Below are 23329 nucleotides of genomic sequence, written 5' to 3'. Positions count from 1 at the left end.
TCTCTGTTGTATCTACAACAGATATAAAGCCTCTGGAGCTGAAACTCTCCCCCCAGAGTACTTGCAGGCCAAAATTGCTTACAAACAGGCACAGAAGTCAGCCAAGCACGAGTGGCAGCTAAGACGTTGGCAAGCGCTGATTGCTGCCTCTAAGCTTCGCAGCTCTCGCGGTTTTTGGAATTTAATCAACAAAAGACCGAGGAAATACCCATTGACGGTTATCCCAGCCCCGACATGGGAACAATTTCTAAGAAAATATTTCTCCCAGACAGACATCTCTAACATCCAATCTGATACTCTCTCAAGTCACTTGCCCATATGGCCAGATACTGACCCGGAGGAAATAGTAGATTTAATTGCTAAACTGAAAACTGATAAAGCCCCAGGGCCCGATCTGATCCCGGCGGAAGCTATTAAACAACACCCAATATGGTGGGCTAAAATTCTTGCAAAAATCTTTGATGCAATCAATGCCACGGGCCAGATACCTACATCATGGAGGGAGTCCATCATAATTCCTATATATAAAAAAGGACCACCAGAGGACCCAGGAAACTATCGTAATATCAGTTTATTATCAATCATCGGAAAAATCTACACTCGCTTCTTGCTAACCAGACTAACCCAATGGGCCGAAGATTCCAATCTGATAGGCCATGAACAGGTCGGGTTTAGACCAAATCGCGCTTCTATTGACCATGCTATAATTCTATATCATTTGGCGCGGAAGTATTCTTCCCCTACTCATGGTCTTCTATGTGCCGCTTTTATAGACCTGAAGGCAGCTTTTGACAGTATCTCTAGAGAGCTGTTATGGGAAAAACTGGCAAAGTGGGGCATAGAAAAAAGGCTGTTGTGGCTATTGATTAAATTACATGAAGGGACGGCCGCTAGGGTGAGGTTAACACCTGAGGGCGATCTCACAAACTCAGTTCCAATAAACAAGGGGGTACGACAAGGGTGTATCCTTGCCCCCTATCTTTTTAACCTTTATATTAGTGACATGAGGACGCCCCTAGCTGAGGCCCAAACCTCCATTCATGCACCCAGGCTTGCAGACTATCGCTGCCCCTTATTATTGTACGCTGACGATGCGGTGATCCTCTCTTATTCTCGAATCGGTTTGAGGAGGGCCCTTAAGATTTTTGCATCATATTGCCAAACAAATTTACTTACTATTAACCATTCCAAATCTAAAGTCCTAATTTTTTCCAGGAGTCGTAAACTGTATAGATGGGAACTTGAGGGGAAGCCAATTGAACAAGTTTACAAATTTCAATATCTAGGAATTTACTTCCAGTATAATATGGGATGGAAAGCGCATATCACATATTTACAAAACAAGGTGAAAGCCCTTATCTACGCTCTACTACGCTTCTTCTTTACTGAGGGGGCTATGCATGTTCCATCCGCCTTAAAAGTTTATAGTGCAAAAGTGGTTGCAACTATGGCCTATGCGGTCCCTTTATGGGGCGCCTTTGTAAACCTCTTGCCTCTGGTGACATTGCAAAATCTTTTTCTAAGACGCCTTTTGAAACTACCCTCCTGTGTAAGCAACTCTGCCATTCGCTTAGAACTTAAGACCCCCTCCCTTGAGATTCTGATGTGGAGACATGCCTTTAATTATTGGCTGTCCCTTTGGCATAAATTGCCAAACTACCATCTTATTCAGTGCCTTTGGAGAGATGAATTCACCAGCCCATGGGCAACAAAAATCCATTCCAAACTGTTGTCTTATGGAATCTCTCCTTCCGATATACTTAATTTAGATCTAATTACAGCTAAAAAGGTCATCAAACAAAGACTGGAGGAGGTAGATTTACAACAAAATCTTACCACAGGTGGAGGTACATGTTCCCCGATATATCAGGGCATTACATCTATGTCCCAGATACCTCGATATCTGTCTACTTTATCGGCTGCGTCGCATAGATTCGCATTTGTTAGAGCCAGATTTAATGTGTTCCCCTCAAATGTGCTGAGCAATAGATTTTCTAATGGTAAAATCTCTGTTTTGTGCGCATGTGACAACAAATCGATAGAATCCCTTTATCATATCTTGTTTAATTGCCCCTTATACAATGTTCCCCGATCAAGGATCCTGAGTTCAATCATTCTGGAAATTGCTGCTAAACCACCTGAATTACATCTAGCTTATCTACTCCAGGACATTGACTCTTATAGAACTTTACAGGTTGCTAGATTCCTGATCTCAGTTCTGTCATATAAAAGACTTCATGGAATGCTGCATGACTATTAAAAATTCAGTAAACTCTATGCCCCATCTTTATCTTCAAGGCCATAACACGGTACATTTAGAGATTATGCGTTGAAATATTTTAGTTGATATTTTAGATTGTAAAATGCTATTGATTTTATCTATTGATTTTTATCTATTGATTTGTTTTACCTTGTGGGCTTATAGCCGAATAAAGTATTATCTATCTATCTATCAACCCTGTTAGGTAGGTTAGGCTGAGAGATTGTGACTAACCCAAGGTCACCCAGCAAGCTCCATGGCCAAGTCAGGATTTGAACCTTGGTCTCCCAGGTCCTAACTCAGCACCTTACTGCACTACTACACAATACTGGTTTATACCATTGACTATGGTATCCTTCTGGACCATGTCCGCAAGATGGGTCTTGGAAGCATGGTGTTACACAGTCCTTCCTAACGGACAGACTCAGAAGATGGTCCTGTGAAGCTTTTGTTCCACCCCTTGGTCACTGACATTTAAGTTCCTGTCTTGTCCCTTGTACTTTTCAACAACTACATGAAACCACTGGGAGATGGGGTCACAGTTTCCCCAAAGAGCCAAGTAGATAGTTAGGCTGTGCTCTGGGAATGCCTAAGCTAGTAAAAGGCAGTTATGGTTGCCAGAACTGCCTTTTACTAGTTTAGGCATTCTGAACTTTACATTGCTGTCACATGGTAGATTTTATACATGTTGCTGTACGCTGCAGTGTCATAATAACCAATGGCATAATTGGCTCTCTGAAGAAGAGTTGGCAAGTTCATAGGTCTTGTCTTTCCCTGAGGTTGTCCCTGGTCTCAGACTTTGGAACTCCCTTTCTAGAAAAGCTAGGCTGGCTCTCTCCTTTTTGTTCTTCTGGCAGCAGGTGACCGCTTTATTCACACAGGCCTTTGGGAACTGACTTTTCAAGGAAAGAGCTTTTCATATTACTGTGATGTTTTTATAGTTTTTATTAGCTTTATTTTAATAATTTGTTTTTATATTATTTAATACAGTTTAATTATTGTCTTTCATAGGTTTTTTTTTCCTTTTTATATTTCATATGTCTTGTTTTAATTTGTGTAAGCCACCTTGATTCCTGGTCCAGGAAAAAGGTGGGATGTAAATAAATATAAAAATAGTAGTAATGACAGCAACATTCTTTGAATGCCTCCAAACTAATAATATGCATCTGTTGTAAAAGGTAAAGGTACCCCTGCCCGTACGGGCCAGTCTTGCCAGACTCTAGGGTTGTGCGCTCATCTCACTCTAGAGGCCGGGAGCCAGCACTGTCCGCAGACACTTCCGGGTCACGTGGCCAGCGTGACAAGCTGCATCTGGCGAGCCAGCACAGCACACGGAACGCCGTTTACCTTCCCGCTGATAAGCGGTCCCTATTTATCTACTTGCACCCGGAGGTGCTTTCGAACTGCTAGGTTGGCAGGCGCTGGGACCGAATGACGGGAGCGCACCCCGCCGCGGGGATTCGAACCGCCGACCATGTGATCGGCAAGTCCTAGGCGCTGAGGTTTTACCCACAGCACCACCCGCATCCCTGGATGCATCTGTTGTAGCATCCAGTAATGGACAATGATTGAGAAGGTTATTGGATTGTTGGTGTTGCCTACTTAAGCTACTCTTCTTACGTTACTATTATAATATTAAAGTTACAGTGTGACCCAGATATCAAAAGTACTTGTATTTAATCCAGCTTCAATTTAGAAACATATACTGACCATAGAGAAAGTTATACTTGAAATTTTGATTGAATATTTTATTTTCAATAGGAAATGGAAAATGGTGAAACAGAAACTTGTGACTCAATTGATGCCCTGTGTTCTGTAACTTCAGAAAGAAATTGTGGTGTTTCAACTTCACCCTTGACTTTATGTCAAAGGAATGAAGATACTACAGTACTGAAAAAGTGAGTATGGTCAACCCAGGCTTATCACCTTTTCTTACATGCCAACATAATGACCACCCTCCCCTTCATAAGTAACTATACAACCTTTAGAAGACATCTGAAGGCAGATCTGTATAGAGAAGTTTTTAATGTTTGATGTTTTATTATGCTTCTGTATATGCTGGAAGCCACCTAGAGTGGCTGGGGGAATCCAGTCAGATGGGTGGGGTATAAATAATAAAATGATGATGTTGATGTCATAATACTTAGCAAGAGGTCAAATTCATCTGCTGTTTCCCACCTTCAGCTGTTCCTTCTTTCTTCAATGCTGTCATGACTTGGGGTCAAATTTCCTTTCTTCAGGTTATGAGTTAGTTATAAGGGAAATTTTAAGTAGGACAAGCCCAAGAAGCACCTTTGCAAGATGAGCCTGTGGTACTAGTGCCCCTTCAGAGTCTCAGTGCTCCAGAGTTTCTCTGAAGCCATGTGTGGCAAAAGAAACTACTCTTGAGGTGGTGGTGAAAACAAATATTTTTGAAGCATGGTATTATGGGGGAAAAGTGGGCCTTGATTGAGTGGGCTTTTGTGATCTTAGGCTAGGCATACTGCTCCATATAGTCTGGGATTTGGTTTCTAACAGTGGCTAGCCAAATACCGTTAGAAAACTTACAGGAAGGCGTGAGGGCAATATCATTTCCATTTTGTTCCTCTTTTCTGAACATGGGTGCCCCATATACTTGTGAGTTGCCAATATAAGTGACTGTGTGTGGAGAACGTTTAAGGGGAGCTTGCATGTGTGAAACTGAGGTTAGTCATGGTGTGAGTGGATTGTCAGGGTGACCTTGTAATCAAAACCAAACCAATAGTATGTGTTCCCTGACAAATAATATAGGAGTACAAAGGAATCAAGGTGAATGTATTGCAAATATGTTTTGTACATAAAATATGTAACTTAAATGATAGCTTTATGAAATGAATACTGTAAGCAATAAATATGTCTTCATATACAACACTTGTTGGCAAACTGAATACAGTGGTACCTCAGGTTACATACACTTCAGGTTACATACGCTTCAGGTTACAGACTCCGTTAACCCAGAAATCGTGCTTCAGGTTAAGAGCTTTGCTTCAGGATGAGAACAGAAATCGTGCTCCGGCGGCATGGCGGCAGCAGGAGGCCCCATTAGCTAAAGTGGTGCTTCAGGTTAAGAACAGTTTCAGGTTAAGAATGGACCTCCGGAACGAATTAAGTACTTAACCCGAGGTACCACTGTACATGTAAATATATTAATAATTTAGGATGTGCATGAACCAGGTATCTTCTGTAGCCAATTGACAGGCACATTTTGACTAAAAAGCCTTTTTCAGTGGCAAATGAATCATTTGCCCTGAGAGGAGGAGGAAGAGTGTGAGGGAGGCCAGCAGAGACAACGTCAGGGCCTGCTTCAGTCAGACTGTCTCCCCCTCTCCCCATTTTACATGTCATTTGTCTTAGCACTTTAAACCTGTAAATCCCCTTGGGTTCCTTGGCAGAAAGGTGGTACATACCACAAAATACATAATAAAAATAGATACGATAAATACAAAGACAGCCCAATAACCCCCCTTTCCACAACACATTTAAAAGTGCATTGGATGTCTACAGGCAAAGGCTTGATTAAAAAGGAAATTTTTCACCCGGTGCCCAAAGATGTATAATGAAGGCACCAGCCAAACCAGCCTGGGGAGAGCATTCCACAAATGGGGAGCTACTGCAGAAAAGGCCCACTCTCGTGTTGCCACCCTCCAGACCTTTCGTGGAGGAGGCACATGAAGAAGAGCCTCAGATGATCTCAGGGTCCGGGGAGGTTCATATGCAGAGAGGCAGTCCTTGAGGTAATGCAGTCCCAAGCCATTTAAAACTTTATAGGTCGAAACCAGCACCAGTTAAAGGGATGATGAAGCAGGCTGAGCCCTTTCAACTGAAGAGGTGCCTTTCACTAAAGGTGGACCTTACAACTGAGACAGTATTGCTCCTTTATAAGAATGAATGTTACTGAAGCAACATCAGAGCTTTGCTTTCTTACAGCAGGGTTGCCATATTTTGAAGAGCAAAAAAGAGGACACATTTGCCAACTTCCACTTTTAACTATAGATCTCTGTGATGACTTTCATCATGAAAAAGAGGACATGTCCTGGAAAAAGAAGACATATGGCAACCCTAAAATATTGCTTAACACTTGGAGGAACTTGTGAAAATCCATGTTGCATTCTGTATAGAAAGTCTGATACAACAGTGTGGGGGGAAATGGATGTTGCATGTTGGAATTTGTTTTCATCTTTATCATTCAGCCTTGACCAGGCCTTACCTTGGATGAGATTGATCTCATCATCAATCTCCTCTTTAAATTCTTGAAATATACTAAGCCTCAACTCTCCCCCCCTCTCTTTTTACTGTTGAAAGTCATGATCCACTTCCTTCTCCCTGTGCTCTAGCTGCCACTTGTAGCACTCACCTGTGTCTTTCTCATTTCTGAAATTTAAAATCTAAATTCAGTTCAGAAGCCTTGCTGTTTCCTTAAGTATTCTGCTGTGTCACCTTTGGCACAAATGAAGGGGGAAATGCATTATTTCTATCACTGTTGACTATAATAAGGTAACCTAAAAATGCTGCATCTGTTGGCTTACACTTAATTTAACAAAATAAATTGTTCTTGGTCTTCTTGAAAAGAAGTAAAGTAAACCTTAATCCTGAACTGAACTCACAAGGCAAACTATACCATTAAGTACATTCCCATGTATGGAAAAGGATTATGAAGCCATCCTCTTAATAAATAATCTTAGTGAATAAAGGCAACGAACTACAATAGGAACAGAGAAAAATGCTACATACAGTGGTACCTCGGGTTACATACTTATTTCATTCCGGAGGTCCGTTCTTAACTTGAAACTGTTCTTAACCTGAAGCACCACTTTAGCTAATGGGACCTCCTGCTGCTGCCACGCCACCGGAGCACGATTCATACTGAAGTAAAGTTCTTAACCTGAAGCACTATTTCTGGGTTAGCGGAGTCTGTAACCTGAAGCGTATGTAACCCGAGGTACCACTGTAGATATATTTCAAAACGTTACATGCAAACAGATCACCTAAATATCTGGGTAGCTTTTTCATGTGTAATATTTAGGGTATTACTGGTTAAAAGAAATAATTCCCAGCCAGCTCATCTGTTGTAATTGAAAACACCTGAAGGAGAGTAGGTTGGGGGTGTCTGCTTTAAAGTTTAAAACCAGCACTTTGAATTGTGCTCAGATATGTATTTGTATTCAGTGAGGCTGGTTAAAAACTAGTGTGATATGTTCTGTCCAGCTAGACTCAATCTGTATTCTCAGCTGATTTCCAAATAGTCTTCCAAAACAGGCTCACACAGAATGTAATGTGGTAGTCTAGTCAGTTACTAGCATTAGTATTCTGTAGTTTAACTAATTGTAGTTACCCAGTTTAACAAACTGAAGTTATCAGAGCAGTCAGAGCTGCAGTTAGATTCCTGTTTATTTCTAACCTCTTAGCTGAAGATTAAAAAAGTTCTTTGATACATTCTTTCTCTTTGTAGTAATTCTTTAATATGTCAGATATTCTTTTTTCCTTCCTCAATTGTCCACCTATTTTGGTCACATTTTCCAGCATGGGTGCATGACTGGATTTCCCATGTTGTCCTAGTTTTGGGATTACTTAAACCCAATATCTGTCCCCCGCTCTATTTTTCTTTCAGAAAATGCATCTCCCCTAACACAAAGGCATCTGGAAAGACAGAAGAAAAGCAAAGAGAGCCTCTGTTTGGCCCTATGAGTCCCCTGCAATCATCAGTAATACCAAGAAGGTCAGAGATTCAAGATGGTTCCACACATCAAATAAAATCAGTTCAGAGAAGTGATAGAATATCAGAACTAGTCAGCTACAAATCAAATAGTACAAACAATTTTTCTCTTATATCACCATCCAAGAGAAACAGACCTGTCAGTGCTCCTCCAGGTCAGCTAAGGTAATCAAAGCTGTTCCATGTTCCTTTTAACTATGACTGTTGCTGTTCTGTCTCCTTTCAACTGACTCAGTGATGATTCAATTGACAACCTCAAACTTACAGTAAAAGACTGCAATCTTTATTTAGATTTTTGATATAATGGTATCACAGTGCAATCCTAAGCTTGTTTACCTAGAGGTATGTCCCTCTAAGTTCACTGGTATCTAGTCTAGTAGGTGTGCTTAGGGTTGCCATCTTGGTTATTCACAGAACTGCTTTAAATGTGATAAATATAGCTTATATGAGAAGCTCGTCTATGCAAGTCACACGTCGATTATTATACATAATAGGTCGATATTTTTATGCCCATAAAAGGCCAGTTGTGCCAGTCTATGTACAGTTTGCATACCTTTCCCTTCACTGAAATGCATCATGTATAGGAATATTTATTTTTTATAACAGAGAATGGGATGGGACAGGGAGCTGAGAGAGACAGACTTATAAACAACATAACATATACATCAGAATTTCTGGAATATGACTACAATGTGGAAGTGAGTTGTGCTGTTGGTGTACGTTATATGAAATTATAAAGAGGAATTTCCACAAATTCAGTGTGTACCTCAAGTGCATTTCATTCTTTGCATGATACTTGCACTATCTCTTATTCCATGCCAGTAGTGTGACATCTCATCACTGAAAAACAGATGGCAGAATTGTTTTGCTACAGGGACAGACTCTGCTGCTGTTTTATTCTACTTTTAAAAATATATATACACTGTTGATAGGTGATAGTGAGGAGCATTTATTGCTCCAACACACACTTTAAAGAAAACAACCACCCTAGACAAAATTCAAGGACAGAGTCTTGATATATTTGGGAGGAAAACAGTACTAGGTGAGCACACAAACAGTGGCTTCACACAGTAGGAAGTGCATAGACACCAAGCAAAATTGGAGGAAGAGTATTTCCTTGGCATAGCAGAACAACCTCACTTTCTAGACTCTACACTACAAGCAATAAAAGTGCACATTTATTGCACAATAAGCTGGAATGGCACAGGTGATTAAAAAAACAGCTCAACACTAATACTTAAATTGTTGTTATATTGTTTAAATGAATCAGGCTTTGTCTAATTCTATTGATTTGTTAAAGGTTAAAATGGGAATAAGGCTACAATTCTATACATACTTTTTTCAGAGTATGCCCCATTGAACACAGACTTACTTCTTAGTAAACATAGTCAAATAAGTATAATAGTGTTTTTTTTAGAAAGCAAAGCATCACTTTTCAGTGCTTGCATCAAGAAGACAAAAACCAGTGGAATCTTTATGTATAATTTAATAAGAGCAACTTTTCACCTGAGTTTTTAATTTTTACAGGTGAATTGAATTTGAAGCATTGGTTTACAGTTCTCAATATAGTTAGGAAAAGGGCTTATTATTATGATTTTGTTTTAAAATGCAATAATCACAATTTGAATAATCATTGAGAGAGACTATATTAATTAAATTGTAATTTTTGTATAGGTACTTTCTATCTAGTTCAACTGAATTGGAATTGTTTTTCTACAGATCTTCCTTAAAATCCCATTTGGCCCAAAAGGTCCCTGAAGTGCCCATTTTTGAACGACAACCACAGATACTCAGAGTAACAGCTTATAAGAATGGTACAAGAAGCGTGTTTGCTAAAGTTACAGTGCCACTTTCCATTAAACTGGTAAGCATCACTATAATTTCTGTGTAGCCATTTTTGTTCGGATATTGATCTTTGAGTAAAGGAAGCACTTTTTATTTTCACACTTGTTAAGCGTACACATAGTTACTGCATTTTTACCTTCAATTATATAACGTAAAACAGAGGCCATAAAATGTAAAGTAGAATTTGGAGTTTCTGCAGAATCAATACAATTAAACGGTAGCCGAATAATAACATTGATAGGTAATGCTTAGCAATTGGATGTACATATACTGTGTTGAGGGAAATTAGTTAGGATTTGGTTTTTAAGTATTGATTCTTGATTAAATTTAGTAGTATTTTTTTTCTTTTTTTTTTCTTACCTTTTGGGGCTGATTTAGCTGCTGGAGAAGTGCACTGGAAGGCTGAAGCTGAATATGGCTGCGCGACGAGTCTTCTTGGCAGACGGCACTGAAGCACTCGATGCTATAGACATACCCCATGATGCTGACGTTTATATTTCAACTGGAGAGCCCTTTTCAGATCCATTCAAAAAAATTAAAGGTAAAAAATGCCAGAGTCAGTGGCTTAAGGGGTGCAATTAAAAATGATTTTCATCCTGTCTTTTTGCATGGTTTAACAAAACTAATGTTTACTCATTTACAGCTCAGTAAGAGGATAATGTGCTTAATGAAAGAAAAATCTACTGACAGCCACGTTTATTGCCCTTCATTAGCATTGGTGCTTAATTTAATATAGATCTGAATAGACATTAGGGAGCCTGCAGGAGGTTAAATGGTGAAAATATAATAAATTAAATAAGAGATTATTGAATTTACTGTTTAGTTTCACTGACATCTAACAGACACAATTCATTAGGCTTATTACACTAGCAAAAATAATAGTTCAGAGTTTGAGTATTTTATTAATTTAGTCATTTGACCTTTATTAAGACAAAGCATTAAAATAATTATCAGACGGCCGATGCCACAATGTAAAATATTCACGTTGAAGTTACACAGAAATGTAGAGTACACCTGTTCTAATATTTCATTTTGAAATTTGAAGCTCTTTTAGCATAATCTCAGCATAATCTCTTAATTTATTTTCTTGTAATATGCTTTCAGGTTTACTTATGAGCGTAGTGTAGAATTTTATATTGCTGCTATTTTAAATTTTGTTGCAAATGGATTTTTATTTGGGCAATATTTTACTGCACTAAATGACTAGTGCATTTAAATACAAATTTATGTATGAAATTGAAATATGACATATAATATCGCTGGACTTTATGATCAGAATATAATTGAATAAATATTGTATTAAATATTAGCCAAATAACATTGTATGTTAAGCTGGAATGCGTTAAGAATCAATCTGTAATGCCACACCATTCAGTAATACGCAACAATTTAAAAATACCAAAGTTGGAAGTAGTGTGTTTTAGAGGAGAAAAGTAAAGTGCTTTCAGTTGATATATTGTTACTGTTTAAAATCTTTTATAATTGTAGATGTAGTACCATTCAAGAGTTTATATAAAAATTGGAATTGTGTTTTAATGTTGATGAAAAGCAACACAAACATTCATCTTCATGTTTTGTAAAATACATTAATTGCACTGAAAACTGTTTACAAATGGTTTTTCATTCAGTTGACTCAGACAAAAGAAATAGCTGGTTTTGTATTTTAGAAGCAGATTACTGTAAGAATAGCAAATTATGCTTAATCACTGGAATTCCTATAAATATCTATAAAAGAAGCATACCGTATAAATACTCTAGAATGATGGGAATACTTAAGTTTCCCCCACTAGTTGAGCCATATACTATATATTCCTGCAATGTTTTGGAATAAATTATATTTCTTCATAACTCATGAATTATGCATGTAGTGTAGTATTACAGATGATATGACAGTCTTCTTGAATACAGTCCAAATGATCCATTGAGTATGTTTTAGTCTATTAACTCAATAAGGAGAATACATTTAGCCAAAAAAATTTTTTGTCTTCTTTTGGTTCATGTAGGAGTAATGAATTGCCCTGCTGTTCTGACATATAAACAACAATAATCAATATTCACATTGTCTCAACATCTTAGGAGTTACTGAGATAAATCTGATGTTATAGTAATATTCATAGCCAGTGTGATATTTTATGTAAGGTGCGGTTACTTTTCCAGGCATATTTAATGAATGCTTGCATTTTCCAATTCATCAAGCATTTCTTTCTTTACCTCGACTTCATTCTCATCCAACAAAAACTTCTCTGCTTTGTCTGCATCTTTTGGCTGTGTTTCATCATGACATGCACTGCTGTTCCTTTAGCACCAAAATGTTGGCACACATTACTGAAAATTTCACACCAACTCTTGCTGGATCAGCAAGCTTAACCTACCAAAATCTGGTGTACTGCAATAGTATTTGACTGATAATCAATCTTTTTGCTGCTCGACAGTTGTTTCTGGGACTCAGACTAGAGCAGGTGGCAGATGTGCCTTGTCTTTTGAGAAAAGAAAGAGTAGGTGAGGTTGGGCACAGAGTAGCATATTGTGTGTCCATTAAAAGGGCTCTGCTAGGGTAAGTATTACAGGAAAAAGTCAGTGATATGCATAGAAGACCCACCAAGAACATCCAATAGGTCTTTTTACAGTCTGGTTTATAAATTAAATGGGATCACAGATTTATCCCAAATGATTTGAATGCATTCTGTAGATGGATTCAACGCAGTCAGTATTTTGTTTTCTGAATTCTGTATGTAAAAACATTTTAACAAGACTGTTACTGCAATATACAATCCAGGAGCATTTACAATAAATATAATTTGTAAAAATCAATAAATTGGTAAGACATGTCACAAGGAGGGCATCCTTTTCTGATACAAAACATAAATAAAACTGACAGTGTGGGGAGAGTAATTTGTGATTAGATGACCACCACCATCATATATACTAAAACGAAGTCAAGTCTTCCCGTGTTTGTGAAGCTTGAGCTAAAACCACACCAACCACACACAAGAGAGAGGCATCAGCAGACTTGGCTTAACCCCAAGGTTTGGAGATTTACAAAAGGAAAAAAAATAGCTTAGAAAGAAAAAGCTAAGCAATGAGAAAAATTACCCAGACAGTGTATGGAAACTTAATGGAAAGCTGAGAAACTTAGGGGCAGGGGGAGACTTGATAATTGAATGTGAAGGGAATTAAATGCAGTAGCTAGAAAAGGAAGAGAAAGAGAAATATATAGATATGTAAAGAATGGAAAGAACCGTCACACTGTCTGGTTAACTGGGAAGCTATTTTTAAATGCCAGAGATAGAGCTGAGAGCTGCCCATCAAATTCAGTGGAGAAATCAAAATCTTCAGTGTAAGTGGGATTGAGCAATAGTGTGTCTGCCCTACCCCACCTCCCCTCAAAAAAACTGAATGAAGAGACAAAAAAAATGGAAATGTCATCAAAACAACCCAATGGGGACTTAGCCACACTGACTCACTTGGGGGTGGGGAAATGACAAGGAGGGAAGGGAAAGAATGAAATGGTGTGCCTGGAAACCTGAATAGAAAGAAAGACCATGCATTGTACCAACTTTTGGTGCAGGGCCTCACTTTTAAAGTTACTATTTAAGACCTAGTTGCCATAGTGGTGGTGTTGGCGGCAGCATCTGTCTGTCTCAGGAGACAATGGAGGAGTGCACCTTTGGGAGTGAAGTCAAACCATTGGAGAGTTACAGTGCCTGCTATGGCTTTAGAGAGAGCAGCGTTGCAGCTGGAGAAGATGAGCTGCTGTCGATGCGCCATAGTGTTTCTTCTCTCTGCACTCCTCCCAGCAGTCATTCCCTCTCTGTGCTGTGATCCACAACCTGACTGCTTGTCTCCAGGCATTGCCATCTTGCAAGGGATGTCCCTAGCCTACCTGTCTTGTTTGCAGGCGTCTTTGTAACACAGAGTTGGTCTGCCAATGTTCCTGGTGCCTGAAGGCAGCTCCCTGTAGAGCACGTCCTTGAGGATCCTGCCATCTTCCATTCTATGGACATGACTAAGTCAGTGTAGATGTCACTGAGACAGGAGTACGAACACGCTGGGAATGTGGACTTGGGAGAGCACGTCTTTGTTTGAGACTCTCTCTTGCATTGTGATGCCCAAAATCTTCCTGCTGCAGTGCATGTGACTAAGTACAGTAGCACCTCGGCTTATGTTACACTCGGGTAATGTAAACTTCAGCTTGCGAAAGCAGCAACCCTGGAAGTGTCTCGCTGCATGTGCATGCGCACAAGCTCTCTACGCATGCACAGAAGCGGTCCCTCCGGTTGCGGAAACCTCGGGATCTTACTGGAGCTCCAGAACGCATCCCATCCGCAACCGGAGGTACCACTGTATATTCATCTAGAAGCCCGTGGATCAAATTTGACCTCTATTAAAAGCTCACTAGGTGTCTTTAGGCAAGCCATTATTTTGGCTGACAGAGTTTATTTAAGCTACACATTTTATTTGGCCAGAGTTTATTTAAGGATTTTTGCGGTCTGGGTTGAAAGAGCTACTTCAGGCATGCGCAAGGACTTGGGCACATTCAAGAGAATGGTGGGTCTCCTGTTCATGAAAAGCTGAAACTGACTTTGGGCAATGGAACTTCTTGTCTGGTTTTTTGGGTCCTCACCAGTATATCTGAGGAACCTTCAAACTCTAAAATAATAAATGTAAAGTGAATGGGTTAAAGATTACAGAGACTAGATAAGACCATTGAAGCACACAAGGAAGCTGTTTTTAGAGTTTCATTCTTCCAATTGTACTAGGAATTATGGCATTTTGCCTGTTTTGTTAAAGATTGTCTTGCAGATACTGAGATATATCTAGGCTAGCTCAAGCTGCACTATGTTCTTAGATTAATTTGAATTGGCATTTTCTGTCCCATTTCGACATAATACATTGGGGATAACATTTCAAAATTTAGTATGGTCTTCCACATGTAAAAAGAGTTTAATTTTTTTTAATTGCTGTGAAATGCCAGCCAGGAAAGAATGTTCATTTAGAGAATTTTTTCAGAAACCCTGGAATAAGCATTGGAATTTCCCTAGCAACCTTGACAACGAACTCTTGAGTGGGCAAGCACAAAAACATGCATGTATTTTAGTTGGAAAAGTCAAAGAGGCTTCTTATACAAGTAAATGCATGTGACTAATGAAGCAATCATGCATGTACCATGAGAATGTTTACAATGCAGAAAGTTGAGTGCAAGTCTAAACACTGTTAACCATCAACTTGAAATAGGAAAATTGATAATGGTGCACCTTTTTATGGTATCTGGTTTGGAGGTATTGAAATATCAAAATAAAATACATTCAAGTGTTTTTCCCACCGATTTTACTTACTGTTACCTATGAGCTTTTTACACCTTGAAGTTTACATAAAGAAGACAGTTCCTAAAAGCTGCCCAAAAAGTGGTGTTTAGATGCTTCTTGTACCAGATTTTCTTAGTTGCCAGTCTTCTAAAATTAACTTCAGATACTTTTGGTTTAAAATCAAGTGACTTTTGCCCAAGGCTTCATCCTGTCTGCTTTTTATTCAGAAACCTTTGAATGTGTGTTATGTGTAATAAAGAACTGCAGTGCTTGTAAAATAAGTTTCCATCCAGTCCACTTCACTGAATTTGTTTTTAGAGCTTATCTGTCTTGGCATAAATCTCTTCTCCCAAAGGTTGATAGAGTGTAGAAATCATGTTGTCTGCATCTTAAACACTGTTAGGTAATTTGGGAGTCAATCTCAAAAATGTATGCGGCCTCATTTTCAATTTAGGCACTCACCATTGGCTTACCCAGAAAAAGCTTTCCTGCCCCCACTCCCTCCCTCTCTTGCTCACAGCGATACCACCCTTTGCCATTTCATGGGCTACAGTCTAGCTGCTAGACCCTAGACATGGCTGAGGAAAGGTTAGCCCGGGCAGAGGGCCACCTCTTATTGCTGTTTCCTCTCTTCCTCCAAGCAACAGACAGTCTTTCATCCTGGAATGAAGGGAATAGGCAGTTAGTCTCTAGCCTCCTATAGCATTGAGGCCTATCTGACTGGGCAACTGACCCACTTCCAGTTTCAGTGATCAAGACAACTTAAAAGCCTGCCAACAAATGAAGCATACAAATTAATAAACTGAATAAAGTGGAAAAAAATAACTATTAATCCAAAACCTAAGGTTCTAACATAATCAAAGGTAATTTTTGATTTAAAGCATTTCATCCATGACTTCGTTTTATGCATTTGAAGCTCAGGGAGATACGGTATTTCTTAAAGGGTTTTTAAAGAGGTTGAATTGAATGGTTGTGGTAGCCTTCAGTGGTATTCAACCAACCTTTACAGTACTTGGAGTAGACACATTGAAATTAATGAGCCTATGTTATGGCCATTAATTTCATTGACGATTAATTTCTAAGATTTTACATTGTGAATTGCCCTGAGATTTATGGATGAAAGGCATCATACAAATTTAATAAATAATAGTAGTAAGCCAAATTTAACTCTATACAACCCTTTGAGTCCAACAATAATCAAGAAGAAAACAGTGCGTAGGGACTATAATGGGTGTTTCCATTGCAATTTATATAGTCTACATAAACTATATTGCTGATTAGTTGTTAGCTGCATCTATAATCCCTTTTGTATTTACCCATTCAGGGTATCCTTGCATGGGAGAAAGAGCATTTTCAAATGATGGCTGCTGTTCTTTTTAGAAACTGACTACTGAGCTCGCAGTTGGCCCACTGTGATTACTTCAGTTTGAAGGAAATGTATGACAGGTTGCCATTAGGATTTTCTCCTCAACAACAAAAATGTGGTTGTGTGGAATTTAGGCCATTGTTACCACTACTGTGGTACCATTGCAACTCCTCTTCTGTTTCTCATTGTTCTTTTCTATGTTGTGTCACTTATTTATCTACACATTGGTCAATGTTTTCTGGCAATTAAGGTTTCTATTTGCCTGTTAATCTAGTTTCCCCCTGTGGATTTTGAGAAACAGCCTGGCTGCTTTATTTATGACTATTTTAATACAGTGTTTATAAATACTTCCCTAAGATTTGCAAAGCGAGTGTTTTAGATTAACAGCAGTTTGCCAAGGCATCTGAACACAAATAAACTGTGGTTCATCTTAATTATTGTTAGTTGAAACAAACAGGTTTCATACTTTCAAGATTCACCACAGTTTATGGCTTAGGTACACAGAAGTGGAAGCTTCATATCTCTTCATGGTCATACTGGAGGAGGAGAAGGGAGCACAGAGCTCAAGTCATGGTGAGCTTTGTTCCTGTAACACTAAATTATGGTCTGATTGTGCAACACATATTTTGCATATTCGTTCTGTTGCATATCTGTGACTGGCAAATTGACTTGTCAAGGTTTTGTGGCCCCTTAGGAGGCACATGCTAGATCTGAAATCTCCCTTTCTAGGTAGAGATGCACAACTGTCACTAAGACTTATTAGTACCTGTAACATTACTAAGGTTGAGCTATAATTTCCCTTCCACATTCCTATGCACTACGCATTTAAGGGGATTGTTGAGAGTGGGTGGATATGTACAACTTAAGCTCAGTTTTAAGCACATATTTTAAACAGTGTGCGTAGCACTGGGTCATTTTTTTTATTACTATTTCAGAAAGAGAAGCAACACAAGGCCCTGAAGTGGATCAAGATTATACTGGGTTAACCTTTGCTCCCTGTTCTCTTTCCACCAAAAATCACTCTATTCAGCTGGTATTTGCAGTCACAGCTACATCTTCTAACAGCCCTTAGTTCTCTCAAAGCTCTAGCAAGACAGTTCATAGCATTCCAGAGGTAGAACAGAAGCATAGGAATCTGTGTTATACGAAGTAAAGACTATTGTTCCTTCTAGCTCAGAATTAAGCTATGATCACACTGCTTTTGGCTTTTAAAATTAATGAATTTGAATGAATAGATACAAATTGGTAATTAATGTCTCTGTATTTGAATGAGTATGGGTATGTGTGGACATGGAGAGGTATATATTGAATCTGTGTGGTGCATATGTTAACGGCCGCACTCACTGGCATATGATACCAGAGAACCCTACCTACTGATTGCCAAGTTACGTTTTCTGAGGGCTATGTTCTTGTTTCCAGGAAAGGATGCCAGATGTAGGTGGGAAACATGTTATTGGCCACAACTGCTACCTGCAGCAATACAGTGTCTATTAGCCCTCCCCCATTGCAAAACTATTCCTTGGGCGGGGACTGACTCCATCCAGAACCAGACTCATGTACCATCTTAATCTTGCTACATACAGTCAACTCCATTTGATCTGGATAGTTTTACTAAGTCTCATGCAGCTTATTAGTTCATTCGGATCCTATGACTAAGGGCTTGGTAGGAAGTAATCCATATTATATTGCTAGATTCATGTGTATCTTTTAAAAAAAACCTGGATTGATCCTTGACATAAAATTATACAGAATTTGCCTAGGCATTCCATCCAGCAATTATGTTGTGTAGTTCCTGGTTTGGCTTGCGTGTAATTTTCAATTATAGTTTAGTGCTATATGGATGAGTCTGAGGGAGCCCAAGCAAAGACTCTCATCTTAGCATTATGTGTTAAAAGCGAACAATGGTTAGTTAAACAAACCAGCTTCATGACATGGTTTGAAGTTGTCTTAGGATCTGGGAACTTCTGCACGCACAGGAGATGCTCTGCTGCTGAGCTATAGCCCTTCTTGTTTAGCAACTAACCATTAAAAATAGGAAAAATGCAGGCTCAAGGTTTGTCCAGCTGAGATTTGGCTTTGAAATTCTTTCAGCCCGGAAATAATTTTACCAGTCTGTCTTGTGGCCATACAAAATGAGGAGGAATGGACAGTTAGCCTTATGTTTCTCTTGGACATGCTGGGGATCATTCATATGGCACTAAACCAAGGATAGCCAACATGGTGCTCTCCAAGTGTTGTTGGACTGTAACTCCTATCATTGGCTATGCCAATGGCTATGCCAGTTAGGGTTGATGGGAGTTGGAGTTCAGCAACATATGGAGCGCGCAACATTGGCTACCTCTTGCTAAGCAATTGCTTAGTGTTACATGTTAACCAGCTCTCTGACATCTCTCCATAACACCAATACAGACCTGATTCTGAAATTTTATACTTTCTACAATTTAGTTGTAGTGTCACATTGCTGTAACCTAGAAAACAAAACTCTCAGTTTTTAGGTAGCTAGTGTTCATTCAGTTGAGCATATAATTAATTATCAACATCCTTTCAAGCTTTCTGGATATTTGCCATGCAAAGTCTTAGATATTGCCAGTATTCTGCCTGAGTTATTTATTACACTTGGCTCAAATGAATCACTTTTCTGGTTTAAATATGTAAGCTTATCATTGGTTTATACTGCTGCTTTAAATATATATTTTTTTAAACTTCAGGATAATGAAAGCAAAAACAATTGATCTAAGAATATACATTATTTTTACTGAAGAAACTAGGTAATGAATCATGAATTCTGTCACTAAGGGTTGTATCTGGTGTTAGTCCTGCTCAGTGTGGACTCACTGAAATTAATAAACATGACTAACTTGGGTCCATTAATTTCAGTTGGTCCATGATTATGAGTTTGTAGTCCCAAAACATCTGGAGGGCCGAGCTTGCGTATGCCTGATCTACTGAGTATATAAAGGGAAATTTTAAAAAGGTACTTGCCTCATACCAAAATGGTAGGAAAGCAATACCAGGATTCTCCAGGCAACCCAGTCCCGAGTCAAAACCAGTACTTTCAGTTGATGCCAGACATTAACTGACAACCAGTACAGTTGGAAAAATCCCAAGTCCCATTAAATACACCTTGCAGCTGTATTTAGCAGTGTCCAAACTGTCCAACTGCATGCAAACTGTCTTCAAAGGCAACCCTACATATAACATAATTACAGTGCAGTGGAACCCACGTACCGTCCTCCTTACAAACGCTTCAGGTAACGAGCTCCGCTAACCCAGAAGTAGATGCTTCTAGTTGCAAACTTTGCCCCGGGATGCGAGCGGAAGTCGCGCGGCGGCAGTGGGAGGCCCCATTAGCGAAAGTGCACCTCAGATTAAGAACTGTTTCGGGTTAAAAATGGATCTCTGGAACGACTTAAGTTCATAACCGGAGGTACCACTGTAATTTAATTTGGTGGTTGCCAGATCTAAGTTACCTCTGTCTAGGTAGGCTTTGCAGCTAGTGCACCAGCCTAAGCTGTTAGCTTTCTTCTGTAGAACTGATTGCCTTTTCTGTCTCCAGTGGCAAAGTCTGATCAGTGAGGACCCCCATACAACTAACTTGTTCCTTCCAGAAGAGCACAACCTCATTCAGCACAGGATTAAGTCCACCAACCAAAGTAGACAAATCACCTACTAACAGGACCTCTGGTTTGACCTTCATCCAATCCATTACAACACCTGGGCACTCATTTTAATACAAACATAAAGTTTATTTCAAAATGTGAAATAAACTGCAGACTGAACCCCAGGAACATAGAGGAGCTTGGTCAGGAAATGAGAACTCCATACTAAGTCATGCTTTGTTCTGTCTTTGTTTTTTTTATTTCTTTCTCATGCGTCTCCAAATGCCTGACCAAATCTCTAAAGTCATTATCCTGCAAGATTCTACATCTTCATGAGGGACAGGAATATTGGCGCAGAACTTTATAATACTTTAAAAGTACTAAAGCCACCATAAATTTTCTTCTCCAAATGTTCTAGCTCAGTCTGCTACATTGCATGTAAAATTTCCAGGTCTTCAGATAATGTTAAGTGAAAGCGAACACTGAGAATTGACCTTTTTTCTTTTATATATACGGTATATTTTTAAAAAAACCTTCAAAAAATCTACTAAAGAATGATGCCATGTTTCAAAACTATCTTCAGATAAGAAGGGAGATATTTTCTGCTAAATGTCATGCAATTTCCCAAAATGATATAATTTGCTATGGCAGGTCTTCATTGACAAGAATAAGTGTGAGCACATTTAAAATAGGCCATCTTCTGGAAGTAGCAAGTGTCATTGGAATTATAGATTCTCATTGTTCTAATTTCTAATTATTGACAGATTTGGAAAGGTTTCAATTCCAAGCAGCATTCCAAACAACAGTATAACACTTTTTCTCATAAGCACACTGAAAATTAATCACTCTTGTCATATTTATGTGAGGGTTTTTATATAAGAAATCAGCTTAATGAACATGGTGCTAAACATATATTATCACAGATTTTTCACTTTCCCTATTAATTTGTATGTGTGTGTGCGTACACAAATACATCATGAATTGTAGAAGAGAGATAATTTTGTCCTAAGTTACATATTTTATTTATTTGAAAATGTAGCCATTATTTTTCTTTGATAAACAACAATAAAATTTAAATGCACAGTTCAAAATATGACTATTCACTGAACAGAACTTTGCTTTGGTTCTAGTTTTCCCAGTGGCAGGACAAAACCAAAACACAGCCAAATTTAACTTCCATTCTATTAAATTTTAAACAGTTATCTGGGAAAAATGTATAAATAAAATGTATCTCCCCCAGTAGTGCATTGGCCTGGCAATATATTTCAAGTCTACCATTGACTGGACTTAAGGTGATTTGAACAGTTTCTTTTTCATAATTTAAATGTAATCTGCTTCTGACTGTTGAAGAGCATGCTGTTAGAAGGGTTTCATATTATTGCCCCAAGCCTCCTTCAGTCTTCAACTTACTGCTGCATTTGAAAATCAGTTATGTTGTTATATTCTCCTTCAATATTTCAAGGCAGGAAATACTTGACAAAAAGTTTTTTTCTAATGCTATTATGCAGCTGAGGGATATTGACTTTATGCAATGACAGTACCAAGGGCTGTTTGGATAACTATTAGAACACTATTTTCTCACCAAGGTGGGTAGTTTACATTGTAAAACTACTGGTGGCTGTTAATGTAACTCTGTCCTGAGTGTAATATAGATGAGGGATAACCAACATTGTGTCCCCCAGATGTTGTTGAACTACAACACCTATCAGCACCAGTACAAACAGCCAAAGATGGTTGGAGTTGTAGACCAACATCTGGACGGCACCACATTGGCCATCCTGCTTTGCATACTTATTTGACAAAATCATTCAGTAATCTGGATATAACCAAAGTCCTAATAATTGAACAGAGTGCTTTCTTCAGAAACCTTAGGACAGGCTTCCTCAACCTCAGCCCTCCAGATGTTTTGAGACTACAATTCCCAGCACCCCTGACCACTGGTCCTGCTAGCTAGGGATCATGGGAGTTGTAGGCCAAAAACAGCTGGTGGGCCAAGGTTGAGGAAGCCTACCTTAGGAGAAGCAACAGCAATGTAGAAGTAACAACTGAAGCTGCAGAGCAAGCTTCACCCTTAGATCTGATGTGAGTTAAAGTTATGTATACATATTGGCATCTCGTTCTGTGAAGAGAAATTATTCACTTATGCAAAGAGGTTCTTCCTTGTCCAGTGCATAATGGAGTCACTGTACTGTGTTCTTAAATCAGTTGTAGTTCCAGAGTTTTGATGGAAATAATTCTTGACACATATAAATTAGTTGTTCACTACAAATATTTTTTGATCTTGCAATTATCTTTTCAGGTTTATTAAAATACATGTTTACAACCTTGAAAAAAATATATTTAATTCCTATTGATTGTATGAGTTGCACATATGGATAGTTCATATAAAAGTTCAAATGAGGGGCTAAACATATTTTGATTGGCATACAAGTTGGGGTGTTTGTAATTTTAATCAAAATTTAAATTAAGACATACTTCAAATAATATGTCAAAATGATGCTATTGAATTTAAAGTCTAATGACAACTGCTTTCACTGCTAGTAAAAACATAGCCATTGTGCCTGTGGCAATACAGAATGGCACTTCAGAGCATGCAGGAACAAAGAAGTCAAGTATTTAAAGAACAGGGAGTGACTAAAACTGAAGATAGGAATGTGACCTGGCTATAACCATTGCAGCAAATTGTATTTTGGTTAGAAGACTTAATTATATTAAAGATAGTTGGATTTTCAAAGCATAATTTAAATTTGGAAAAGTTGGTTATTAAAGCAGAAAAATGGCCTTTTGTTTTCTGTTAGGATCTATTGAATTAAATTGTAATAACTTCATTTTTTACAAAAGGGTCATAGTCTCAACAAATGTAACACCAATCCCCCCTTTCCCACCACCTGCACATAGAGAGCCAGACCATTGGTCTACCTAGTTTGAGTAGCTTATGGTGTGTGTGTGGAGCTTTCTCTTGCTTGCGGTCTGATTCATAGGGACCCATACAGCACATTGTGCTGTCTCCTGGGTTTGAGACAGGACATTCCCAGCCTAACCTAGATTGAACCTGGAACCTTCTGCCTGAAGAGCAAATGCTCCACCACAGAGTTGTAGCTCTTCCCCTCAAGGACTGCACCTCAGAAGATGTGGCCACTATTCTGACAAACAGCTACTCAACAGGAAGGACTTTTGCTACCCAGGGGGATTAATCATGACCTGCTGCCTCCCGTGGCCTAA

The 23329-nt window shown here is 38.8% G+C and overlaps 1 protein-coding gene across 9 annotated transcripts in view; it reads left to right on the top strand.

Annotated features, from left to right (window-relative positions):
• DCDC1 (doublecortin domain containing 1) overlaps positions 1–23329 on the top strand; it is a 266837-nt gene that overhangs the window by 14271 nt on the left and 229237 nt on the right. For 8 of the 9 annotated variants that reach the window (XR_013979717.1, XM_080982413.1, XM_080982412.1 and 5 more), the window contains exons 2-5: positions 4022–4158; positions 7887–8156; positions 9711–9855; positions 10215–10377. Coding sequence is in view for 8 of the 9 variants with exons in the window: in XM_080982413.1 (XP_080838539.1) it covers positions 4022–4158; positions 7887–8156; positions 9711–9855; positions 10215–10377 (715 nt within the window). In the remaining variant the exon portion in view is untranslated. The remainder of the gene's footprint in view (positions 1–4021; positions 4159–7886; positions 8157–9710; positions 9856–10214; positions 10378–23329) is intronic. The other variant, XM_080982415.1, reaches the window with a different exon arrangement.

Source organism: Podarcis pityusensis (assembly GCF_964106645.2).
Source record: "Podarcis pityusensis genome assembly, chromosome: 1".
NCBI lineage: Eukaryota > Metazoa > Chordata > Lepidosauria > Squamata > Lacertidae > Podarcis > Podarcis pityusensis.
This window is presented reverse-complemented; position numbering and strand designations above follow the sequence as displayed.